General features: G+C 41.5%; 1 protein-coding gene across 1 annotated transcript; it reads right to left on the bottom strand.

Annotated features, from left to right (window-relative positions):
* Positions 1 to 8,611: 8,611 nt before the first annotated feature.
* On the bottom strand, positions 8,612 to 11,998 carry LOC110168593 (medium-chain acyl-CoA ligase ACSF2, mitochondrial-like). The gene is made up of 15 exons (XM_055153071.1): positions 11,792 to 11,998; positions 11,400 to 11,528; positions 11,269 to 11,322; positions 11,061 to 11,179; positions 10,829 to 10,991; positions 10,506 to 10,601; positions 10,203 to 10,354; positions 10,051 to 10,142; positions 9,821 to 9,897; positions 9,653 to 9,760; positions 9,425 to 9,576; positions 9,097 to 9,238; positions 8,872 to 8,982; positions 8,737 to 8,805; positions 8,612 to 8,662 (listed from the first exon to the last, which is right to left on the bottom strand). Exons 1-15 carry the CDS (start codon positions 11,996 to 11,998, stop codon positions 8,612 to 8,614), a joined length of 1,722 nt encoding a protein of 573 aa, XP_055009046.1.
* Positions 11,999 to 12,786: the final 788 nt, after the last annotated feature.

Raw genomic sequence — 12,786 nt, 5'->3', positions numbered from 1 at the left:
CGGACGATGCTAACCCAGGCTCAACTATTAAACCAACTATTGTGTAATGCCCTCTGTCGCTGTCAGGGGTTGCTTAGTTCGTGATTCATAGTAAAGTGTAATGTTTAACCACCGCTCTGCACAAACCTGTCACCCTCTTTTTTTTGCCAACATATCCACCTTGTGGGACTCCAAAAAAAAAAAAAAAAAAAAAAAAATCTCCAGGATTTTAACACTCTAACAGTCACACAACCAGTCAACAGGCACTAATCCTTTTGATATGAAAATGCACCTAGATTTATAATGCATATTGCAAATGTGTTTAAGACACTGTGAATGTGTTCAGTTTCATAACATCCTCATTCACACGTTGTTTGAGTAACTCTAGTCTGTCTAAATCTCCAAAGCTCAAAATGCTCTGTTCCACCTTGTGCTACCTTTTACTTTTAGTTCAGTAGAGATTAGGTCTGAAAACATTCAACAAATTATTCTTGTGAAGGTGTAAGGAGATTAAAAACACAGTGGTGCACTCCCTATATTACCTCAGGGCATCACAAGGTGGAACAGTGGTTTCAGTTTGAGAGAACTCCTAAAGCCTGAATATACAGGGTTTGTGTGAATGAAACAAAACACAACTCTAGTTATGTTTTTGATGAGGAAAGATTATAACAGTAATCAGAAAATTGCACAAAACCATCAATACATTTCAGTTCAATCACAATTATTAATCAGTTGCAAATAGAGATTATCACTTTTATGCACAACAACTTAGTTTTCTTTTTCATACATATATATTGCAATGGATTTTATATATTTAAAATGCCATTATTGTACTTGATCCTTTGTGGTTGTATTTATCAGCCTTTTTATAAAGAGGTATTATTTTTGCTAATTTCATTTTGTCAGGGAGAACTAGACTGTATATCTGAAGGGCTCAATAACAGATTCATTTATATCTTTCACAATCATCATGTCCAAACCCTCACATCAGGTCCAAAGCCTCACAGTCAGTTGATCTTTTGTTTTCACAATTTTATTATTATTATTATTTTTTTGTTATTTCTTCTTTTCACACCTTGTCCAGAAAAATACTGTTCACACTGTCAATAATTATATTTTCACCTAACTTATAAAGAGAAACTGGAACTGTCTGGAACTGCTGAGAATGAATGACATTTTGTGTTTTAATAGCCTTAAATACTCAAATCTTGATGTATAAATATAAAAATAATATACCTTTTAAAAAATATATAAATATAAAAACATCCCTTCTAAATATACAATTTAGACAAAAGTACAAAGAAATTAGTACAAAAGCATACATATTTGGGATATCAAAATACTTTCTCTCATGGATATTATAACTAAATAATATACAAAAACATATGTAACCAAATTAGCAGGCTACTTAAAGGTTGTATGGAGGATTTTTTTTTTTTTTTTTTTTTCAAATTGTCAATGATAGCATTATAGAGATGCAGTAGCCTTGTAATTATGATGACCCAAAAAAAGACAATAAAAATTCATCAACTCAGGACGTGGTGGGGCCAGCTAAACATTTGCCAATAGATAACGAGACTGCCTCATTAGCAGTTAGCCGCAAAAGAAAGTCAGTTTTTGAGGTCACTGAAAGAAGAAGACAAGAGGAAAAGCAGCGAAGCCAAACTAAGGTGATTCTTGAAGATTCATTCCAGCGATGGCGCGACTGAAGCAGAGGCAGGGTCTAAAGACTGACGCACTGGTCGCCAAATTGACTTCTGGACAGGTAACTTCTGCTTATTATGAAAATGGACTTGTTTTTTATTTCCAAGAGCTAGACAAACGTTTTTCAGGACACGAATGCAATATCCTATGTCTGAAAACGTAATTTTCAATGCAAAGAAAGAGTCCGCTTGCTGCTGCGTGTTGTAGTAGTAGCTTCATTCGCACGCTCCCCGTTTCGCTCTTCTCCCTGCTCCTCACTTCTTTTCCGCGCACGAACTCTCCGCGCACCCCCTCCCCCTGCTCCTCACTTCTCTGCCTTACCTAACCAACACTGTAGTTAGTTGTTTACAAGTCATGTGCAGCGATGAGGACTTTCTGGCGTAAGGAGGAGGCGGGAGGAGGCGTTTCTACGTAGGGAGCTGTGGGGGAGGGGGGGTAGTTTCACACATGTGCAACATTTGAAAAAGGACAAACAGTCTCTGGATTTCTCGTTCCTTGGAAAATCCTCTATACAACCTTTAAACACAGGTAAGGACTGCAGGTGGTGGTTAAAATGAGGAAATGAGACGTTTTGAAAAAATAATTTAACAATGTTTATTACAAGAATATAGATATTTGAATTCAGGCTATAGTTAAAAACAAATACAAGTCAGCAGGGATTATAAAATAACCTAGGGTAGGCTACAAGTGGCCGCACCCGGTGCGAGCAGCAACCACCTGGGAGCGGAGTACCCATTGGGCTCCGTAAACAACACACGCGCACGCACACATACACGCACACAAACACGTGCAAAGTGAGGGCATGTAAAATACCACAACACAGGAGGTGTTTAGTCCAAAGTGGGGAACTCAACCCTCCACCAAGTGGGGCGACCGCGCTGCGCCAACCCTAGGAAAAAAAACAAATTACTTTAAAATATACACAGAAAAGCCAGAGTATCTACGTATAACTAAAATCGGAACAGAGGCAAATAATATCAATACCCAAACCACGAGAACCCTAAACTGAAAGAAAACTAACTTAAATAAACCTAAATAAACCTAAACAAAACAGCAGTGGCCAGCAGCGTCTATAAAACAAACATTCTGTTAGCGCGAACATCCCGTAATAGATTATCAAAAAAAAACTACCTGAAATCGAAGCTTGTCATGGGCCAGGGGAGCACGCGACGCAGGGGACAGGCTGTAGTCAATCTAAAAACACACACAATAAAACCAAGAAGCATTTCAAACGCCCACTACTATGCAGTCAAATAAATGTTGGCACCTACCAGGCAGCTATATTAAATATAAGCGTACAGGTGAAACCAAGCAGCAGCTCAGCGATACCCCTGAACCCTGCGTATAAATAGGGTGAGTAGCCTAATTTGGCAATAGAAGTGAAAGTAGGGAGAGGGGTCGTGCCTGCCGGCGCTATGCCCCTATGTTGGCCGACAGTGGCCAAACTATGTGCAGCTACATATTGAGGTTTTGAGTCTATGTCACAAAACCACGTGATCTGGTGTTGATGCCGCCATATTGGAGGTCAAACTATCCATCTGGATGAACGTGTAGTATTTGTGTGCGATAAAATTTGAATTGAATAACAATGCTTTTAACCTGTGTTGCTATTGGATGTTCTGGCCGGAGTCAATCTGCTAAAGAAGGAGGCCAATGTATCTTTCTATCGGATCCCTGCTGATAAAGATCGCAGACAGAGGTGGAGAGCGACATAAAAAGAGAGGGATGGAGCCCACTGACCCTCCTTGAACCGCCACCTTATTGTGGTGGAGGGGTTTGAGTGCCCGAATGATGCTGGGAGCTATGTTGTTAGGGGCTTCATGCCCCTGGTAGGGCCACCCAAGGCAAACAGGTCCTGGAGGACGGGTCAGACGAAGAACGGTTCAGAAGCCCCACATGATGAGTGCACCAAAAAGGCCAGATACGTTGCCTAGATTGGCATCACCGGGGCCCCACCCTGAAGCCAGGCCTGGGGTGGGAGCTCGACGGCGAGCGCCTGGTGACCGGGCCTTCCCCCACGGGGCCGGCCGGGCACAGCCTGGAGAAATGACGTGGGGCCGCCCCCCCATGGGCCCACCACCTGCGGGAGGAGCCATAAGGGGACTGTGCAAGGAGATCTGGGCGGTGGTCGAAGACAGGGACCTTGACGACCGGATCTGTGTACAAGGAGACTAGCTCTGGGGACATGGAATGTCACCACACAGTGTGGTTTTCATCCTGGACAGGGAACACTGGACCAGCTCTACACTCTCCATCGGGTGCTCGAGGGTTCATGGGAATTTGCCCAACCAATCCACATGTGCTTTGTGGATCTGGAGAAGGCATTCGACCGTGTCCCTCGTGGTGTCCTGTGGGGGGTGCTCTGGGAGTATGGGGTTCGGGTTCGGGGCCCTTTGCTAAGGGCTGTCCGGTCTCTGTATGACCGGAGCAGGAGCTTGGTTCCGCATTGCCGGCAGTAAGTCAAACCTGTTCCTGGTGCATGTTGGACTCCGCCAGGGCTGCCCTTTGTCACGGTTCTGTTCATTGTATTTATGGGCAGAATTTCTAGGCGCAGTCAGGGGCCGGAGGGGGTCCGGTTTGGGGACCACAGGATCTCATCTCTGCTGTTTGCAGATGTTGTTGTCCTGTTGGCTTCATCAGGCCAGGACCTGCAATGTGCACTGGGGCGGTTTGCAGCCGAGTGTGAAGTGGCTGGGATGAAGATCAGCTCTTCTAAGTCCGGTAATGACCGAAAAGGATGAGATCGCGGATACAAGCGCTCAAAATGAGTTTCCTTTGCAGGGTGGTCACGCTGGAGGGACTATGTCTCTCGGCTGGCCTGGGAACGCCTCGGGGTCCCCCTGGGGGAGCTGGAGGAAGTGTCTGGGGTGAAGGAAGTCTGGGAGTCTCTGCTTAGACTGCTGCCCCCGTGACCCGGCCCCGGATAAGGGAAAGAAAATGGATGGATGGAGCCCACTGAGTACAATCGTGTGTGCAGTCAACATTTAATTTCTAGTGAGGGACCACCTCCACACAAACGAAGAAGGGATTTACAGTAAATGAAATGATATATACGAAAGTATTTTTCTTGCCGGTGTACCGGCACAGTATCCCCCACCCTCCCACCCCCCGTCCTCATGTTCGCCGGCAAGGAATCCCCCCCACCCGGCCCTCTATTTCCACTGTCACGGGTCGCTCCAGCTCATATTTTGACCCTCATTCTACTTACCCTGGATGTTTTCATGAACAGATGTAATGGCTTGGTGATCAACAAAGATCTCACCCATCCCGCTAAGCTATGCTTCTAACCTCTTGTAGCTTTTCAGCTTGATTGGTGTAGGACGATGTCGAATGAATGAAGTAGTTGTAAATATCTGGACACTGAAGGTTGGGCACAGAGCAAGCACTGATTAGACTGACAGAGCGCTCCATCGGAATTAGATCGGGGTCTATTCCACAACCCAGGAGGATGACTTTAACTTTATACCTTTCTAATGATGGCTGATCTAACGAGCTGGCGATTTCGGACAGTTTTATGTAATTTGCGCAGTTTAAAGTAGCCATGATGATACTGTAATAAAATGAATAATCCCTGTCTTGATCTCCAGTATTGGCCGCCAAACATTAAATCACGTGACTGCCATGTCACATGCAAAACCTTGCCTTGCAAAACCCAAAGATTGTACCCATTAACATAAAGTGGAGTCAATATGATTGACTGAGATTCAGGAGCAGGACCACACCTCAACCTACCCCTGCTCCTCTACTGTCAACCACAGCTCAGCTCAACCACGCCTACAATTACCCAGAAGCCCTATTAACCCACTTCTGTAAATTGAAGCCAAAATGACAGTAAATTTGATATGAAAATCACTTGACTGTTAACTGTTCAGTGCTTATGTTTTGACAGTGATGAAGTCTTGTCTTGTTTCTCTTGTCTAGCACCTAAGCACCGTTCCGAGGTGACCATTGATCATACCCTGCTGGGCCTAACCAGTGCTTACTTGATCCAGAGTTGGCTTGGCGAGGGCTGCATCGGCTGCGTAGGTAAGTGACAAATCATGGAGAGCAAGCAAACTGTGGCTAAGATCCTGAAAGAGCAACAGTTCAAAAACCTGTTTATCATGTTAAACTGGCTGGCCAAAAAGACTTGTTAGTTTAATGGTCACAGTCTGAACCAAAACTTTTAATCTGACAAGAGTATTGTTACACTGTGCATTTACTACAAAAGTAAGTGTAAAAGTATACCTCATGTCTGCTGAACCTAGACCTGGCTAGTAATAAGTAACTCATTTGCTTCGTTAATGAAATCCTGGAGCTGACTTTCTGTCCTGTATTACTTCATGTATTTAATATCATGTTCTTTGACTTGACAGTTTTTACTCTAGGCTCTGTGTCCCTTGGTATCCATGTTGGAGAAGCTCAGTGTCCTGGATCCCATCTGTACTAACATAGTGCACTTTGAGGAGCACTTTCAGTTCACGGGTCTGCATTGTCTGGCCTTTGAAATGCATGATATAGACCTGTTTAAGTTCATGGTAAACAAGAACTGCACACCGCTCCAGCTGACAGAGATCCGGCCTATTGCCCACCTGGTATTGAGAAATTTACAACAGATATTATAACTGTGCAAATGTACCATATGAATATGAATATACTGAATATTATATGATTTGTAAAAAATTCAAATGATGCTATCTTCTCTCTTCTGACTCTGCAGTTGTCGGTGGCTTTAGATGTGCTCGGTGTCCTGCATACAGACATCAAACCTGACTACGTGATGCTCACCAACCTGCAAGACCAGCCGCTAAGAGTCATGTTAATTGATTCAAACTGACTAACTAGGACTATCCACGCCTAAACAAGGACCAAACTAGTTTGAACTTGGTCTCATTGTGTGTATGGTTCTCCGGGGCTCCTGAGGTCACACTTGGTCTCCCATACACCAAAACCATGGACGTGCGGGGGGTGGGCTTTGTCCTGGCTTTTCCTTGCTGATAACCTGTTCCCTGTACACTGCGAATACCAAATGTTAAAGCGTGTGGTGGTTATAGTGGGACTGCCCTCAGACCACTGAACTCTACACCTGGAAGTTTTCACTAATGTTCAACACCCTGAGAAGAGGGCCTTCACTGACCTTCTTAAAGGAATGTTGTCCATGACTAAGGAGCAGAGACTGACTCCGAGTCAAGCCCTCCAGCATAGCTTTTACAATGTCTCACCTGTAGGATGCTAAACTCCAAGCATAGTAAGTCGACATAATCTACATCTCAACCATTATAATAAATATATAAATATAATTATGTAAAAACTCAAATAGTGTGTGGGTACTGATTTATGGGTGTGTTTTTCAATTTGACAATCTCAGGGGAGTTGATGTTGATCTGTTCCTGGGTGGATTTCTCTTCATGTCCCCCAGAAGATACAATTTCGAATGTAAAAGTAGCTGTCCAATCAGCTGCTCCAGATTCAGCATCTGATGGTCAATTCTGGCATCTGGTCCCTATATGGAGCTAGATGTTCTACATGCTCGCACCTTTCTGCACCTTTATGTTCCACTTTCTCAAGTGAACATACAGCGCCCCCAGCAGCTCGGATGAGCGTGAGCTGGTTTATTATTCAAGCAGCTCTGAAATCTTGACCCTCCTCGGGGTGACAGAAAAAGCCATCACTGTCTGAGTCAAAGACATGTCCCTAAATGCTCCTTTTTCTGGAGGATTCGCAGAGTTTTCTAGAGCGTGGCAGAGGCCTTGTGCTGCTGTGTGCGTCTGCATCACTGATCATCATCATGATCAGTCATGAATTTTATTAATACATTCATTATTATTCCATCATTCACTTGTTCTGGTCTTTTATTTTTACATAAATCAAATTACACAAATGTAAATTTCACAAAAGTCTTGCATTAAGTACAACCAACAGTTGGAAGAAATATAGTAGCCTGCGCAAGTTATAGATGGAATGGTGAAAACCAACATGTAACTGGGTTTTGGTGACTACTGTTTTTATGGCCTGAAATTTCTACTGCTAGCATAATAGTCAACATGAAATACTAATGTACGAGATGACATAATGCATTTCAGTCAATTCAACTCTTCAGCTTGTCTTGTTTTACCGGTAAAATGACACACTGCACTTTGTTTGAACATGTTAAAGCATGAGTGCTGTTTTTGTGCAGTTTGTTTGTGCAGAGCACAGTTGTGAAGCATGACCACTTTCAACCTTTGCTGTTGATAAATAACAGGTACTAAGTTTGCACTATTTACTTTTTGTCACTCTTGCACCACTACTGGCATTGCTGGTCCTCTAAAGACTGCAAGGAGGTGTGTCTAACCTGACTTGTCAGGTTAAAACCAACAATAACAAAAACTGGGGCTAAACCCCCTCTAATTACTTTGGTTTATTTAATAAATATGTTGCTTAACCAGTGTTCTTTGTTTCTTTGTCATTCTTATGGTGAGTATCATTTCAGGTTGGCATGGTCTGACAACTACACAGACTAAAATGTGTAATGTTTCAGCTTTTTAATTCCTCTAAACATCATGACTTTCGCAGATTGACACTTGATTATGTCAGCAATTTAAGTTCAACATCAGATCTGTGAGTACAGGCTACAGTATTCAACCATGTGCTCTGTCTGTTGGTTTAGGAATGAGCCTCAAAATATGCCACATAGTTTTTAAGGAGGACCCTGCGCAAACCGCTGGAATACAAGACCCAGTGGAAAATTCCCAGCATGCACTCAGCTCCTCACTGAAACCACTGCTCTGGGACGGTATCTCAAGAAACTACCTAAAATGTATATTTTGTTGTATAGAGCAATACAACAGTTTCAACTTTTATAATATTATATTATAAATAACATAAATATATTATTTATATACATTTTATGTTATATAAATATGCAATGTTATCTACAATATTTCATTAAAACCTGTGTTACATATCATTATATTCCCAATTTTTTCTCAATAATGTCCTTTATTTCGATCTTCTTAATCTGTAAAAGAAAAGAGAAAAACCAACCATTGATCAAAAGAATATGATTGTGTTTGAGCATGCGCATAATCCAACCTTTCCAGAAGATGTCAACGGAAACCCATCCACAAACATCACATAATGTGGAATCTTAAAATTTGAGATCTATAAAACAAAACAAGTGAGTGCTGATGCTGCTCTGTTTCATAAAGTTGTTGATATTTTCCTGACCTGTCCTTTGCAGAAAGATTGTATCTCTTGTGAAGTGCAGCTCTGTCCATCTTTCAGGTTGATACATGCACACACCTGCTCACCCAGCCTCTCGTCTCTCACTCCAACCACCTAAGCATCACCAAAACCTTTTATTATCAAGTATTTCACATTTGAGAGTACTGTGTATATACTCGTAGCATAAAAGCATCTCTTTTGCTGCCATCTAGTGGGGTGAATACATACGTGCACCTCTTTGACCTTTGGATGTGTGAACAAAAACTGCTCTATTTCAGCTGGGTAGATGTTTTCACCTCCTCTGATGATCAAATCTTTTATGCGTCCTTTGATAACACAATATCCCTTGCTGTTCAAACTGGCTATGTCTCTTAGAAATAGGACAGAAAGGAGAATTCATATATGAGCTCATGTTAGATGATGACGAAACAAAGTCTGAAAAATCAGACTGATATGGTCACAATATATGAACTGTGTGAAGAAAGATGCATGGATCTGGTATGAGTATTAGTAGAGCAAAGTATCTCCAAAATGATATAGGTAACTTTGTGCTTACCCCGTCCTGTACCAGCGGTCTTTACCAATGACTTCTTTAGTTTTGGCCTCATCTTCCCAGTATTCGAGCATCACACAGCTGCCTCTGATCAGGAGCTCTCCTGAAGCTCCCAGAGGAACTGTAACCCCAGTCACAGGGTCCACCACTTTAGCCTAACACCACAGAACAACACAAGTCACTGTTTTAAAGCTCAGATAAAATGTTAATTCATTTAATTCATATTTTTACCTCTGTGTGCGGCATGATGCAGCCAACAGTTTTGAACATGAGCTCATCATTGTCCAGTGGGAATCCTAAGAAGGTGAGAGGACTATTCTCCGTTGTTCCATAACCTATCTGTGAACAAAGTAAGTTTAGTGTAATACCGGGGCACCAGACAGATCACACGACTCTTACCATAATTTCTTTCATGTTCATCTCCGTTTTGAGTCTTCTCAGAATCTCAGGAGGACACGGAGCTCCTCCAATAACACCTATAATAAATAAACTATTAAAAATAAAATGTCAAGCACATGCAGAAACTCTGTTAACAGAGTTTGCCAAAATATACTGTCTGAATATCCCAACCACAATGTTGCTGTAACACACATAATGCAGAATACTATTAGCTCCATGAGGATCCTTACCTCCCTCAATAGAAGACAAGTCAAATGTGTGGAGATCTTTTTGGTTCAGCAGGTCTGTGTACATTGTGGGAGTCCCATAAACAATGTTGCACCTTATAAGAAAACTATTGAGTATAAGACATTTCAGCGAGTATCAATAATTTCTACTTTACCGTTCATTCTGAATGGCCTTGAGGTTGTCCCTACTGTTGTAGCCCTTAGAAGGAAAGATCAGTGTGACACCATGTACTGCCATGGACACAGATCCCATCACAGAACCAAAGCAGTGGTGCAGGGGGGGAGCAACACACAAACGCACTTTGGGCTGGGCAATTGAAAAGAAGAATTATTTTGGAATGTTAAGATCAGTGAATATTTTTACCTAATTTATTACAAACTTTTAAAACTTCTTTTTATCAAATCAGTGCTCATAAATGTACACATGTGAATATAAGCATTTCATACTAATTACTTACCCTCCATCCAAAGCCCATTCTGAGACCTGCTAAATATGCATTATTCACAATATTATGGTGCGACAGGCAGGCTCCTTTTGGATTACCAGTTGTTCCCTATAAAACAAAATAACAAATGATGCACCATATAATTACTTAAAAGGAAACTTAATATTAAGAGATGATCACTCTCTCTCACACACACACACGCACACACACACACACACGCACGCACACGCATGCACGCACACACACTATAGATTTTTGTATTTGATAATATTATTAATTAAAAAGGCCATTCCACAAGTTGCCCTTTTATTTTGAGATACAATGATGTAGGTTACCGAAGTAAACTGGATGTTAATGGGATCATCACATGTGAGCTTGCTCTGCAGATCCATCAGCTCTCTGTGGTGCCGACTCTCGCCTGCTTCCATTGCATCCTGGAAGTGTAACATTCCTGGCTGCACACTGTCCATCAGGATCACCATGCGCAGGTCTGGAAGTCTACAGGACGAGAATAGAAACCACATTGTAAATAAATGATTTTACTGTCCTTTATGAGAGCTGTTTTACCTGGAGCTTTGGATATGAGTTTTTGATGATGTGCCAATCTCTGGACAGAGGCTTCTGAGGATTTCACTGAACTTTTGGGTTTTGAAACTAGAGGGGCAAATAACTGCTTTACACTGAACCTGCAAATTAACAAAAATAAAAATAAACAGTGGTATGTTTATTACTAATACTTTGTATAAGCAATTGTGATTTGCTCAATACTTTGTACCTTTTTAAGAGTAAATTCCACCTCCTTCATTTGATAGGCTGGGTTCAGTAAAACCTGCAGCAATAAATTTGATAAGCTATGCTTCAGATTCACTGATCAATACATGTATTTACTTTAGACTCAAGACAGACCAGTATCATGCCAGCCTTGGCTGTGGCAAACTGAGATAGGATCCATTCATATGAGTTGGGGCCCCACACTCCTACACGGTCTCCTGGTTTTAGGCCCAGGGCCAGTAGTCCTGCAGCCAGCCTGTCCACCTGCACCAGCAAAGTTGATAAAATATCAACTTTTTTCATCTATCTGTCATCAGTACAAATATATTCATCCAAATGTCTTCTCTCTGTCTGCATAAGATCTATACAAGAGATACACCATTGACAAACCCTGACAAAAATACTGCATTCATCATTGTCAGACGTAATGAACTAAGCCTGTATAGTTTCTGTATTGAAGTATCAAATGTTAAATTAACAAACCTAAATCAACTTTATTTATGATGTTTAACATGTGCATAACTCACATCTTGGTGAAACTGTGCAAAGGTCTTCCTAACCCCATCCTCCACACAGACCAGAGCCTCTTGCTCAGGCCAGCGCTGTGTGGCTGAGTCCAGGGCCTGGCTCACAGTGAGAGGCAGCAGAGACACTGAAGACGTGCCGTGGACATAACTGCTGTGGAGGGTGGGCTGTTGAGGAGGGCTGTCCACGTGCAGGCTCCTGTCATTCATAAACTAAGTCTAGGACTTCAGCATGAAACTGTAAATTTTTTTTTTGGTCACTTTGGCACTTAAGTCTAAATTTTGGCACAAATTCCAAAACTTGACATTTAAGAAGCAAAATCACGTTGGCACAAATTTATGTAAATTTTCAAGCTTTAACTCTTCTATCAAAACTCCAAAACACTTTTTGCAGGACCTAAAACACAATGCAACTTTAACATTGCCATAGTCTGTTTACATTAATACTGCACACTCTTTCCAAAAGTCCATAGATCGAAAACACAAAGGACAAAACTGAATACACAGTAATCACAATATGAACAGATTTCATAGAAAACAGAAGCACTAGAAACCACAGTGTGAAACACTTTTGCAGTGAAAGCCTTTGTGAACCAAGTTTTTCATTCAGAATCTTTGAGATCCATGTCTGACACAGTTCAGATATCAAATTTAGCTTTTTTTTTGTTCCCTAAATGTTTGTGTAAAATTTAACACATTTTTCTTCATTGTCAAATCATCAGAAACTGTGATACTGGTCTAATGGTTATACAGGTCTCTGACTCCTTCACACCACATGTCTAAGAGTGTGGGAGCATTCTTCAGACAATGTCTGGATGATGGTTGGAGAAATTAACAAATCTCATGACTGCGTTTGTTTTATAACAAAGTGTCCTTTTTACACCAGTGTGTTACGTTTTGTTCACAAAGTTAAATTTTATTCTGAATTTTATATGTCTTGTGTGAATTGTTTTTTTGTTTTTTTTTATTAAAATGCGTGAAAGATTTGCCAGATATAT

The sequence above is a fragment of the Boleophthalmus pectinirostris genome, unplaced genomic scaffold (assembly GCF_026225935.1).
Source record: "Boleophthalmus pectinirostris isolate CB_2022bp ecotype Guang Dong unplaced genomic scaffold, ASM2622593v1 HiC_scaffold_17, whole genome shotgun sequence".
NCBI classification, from domain to species: domain Eukaryota; kingdom Metazoa; phylum Chordata; class Actinopteri; order Gobiiformes; family Gobiidae; genus Boleophthalmus; species Boleophthalmus pectinirostris.
Note: the sequence above shows the minus strand (reverse complement) of the source record. Positions and strands in the feature narration are given on the sequence as shown.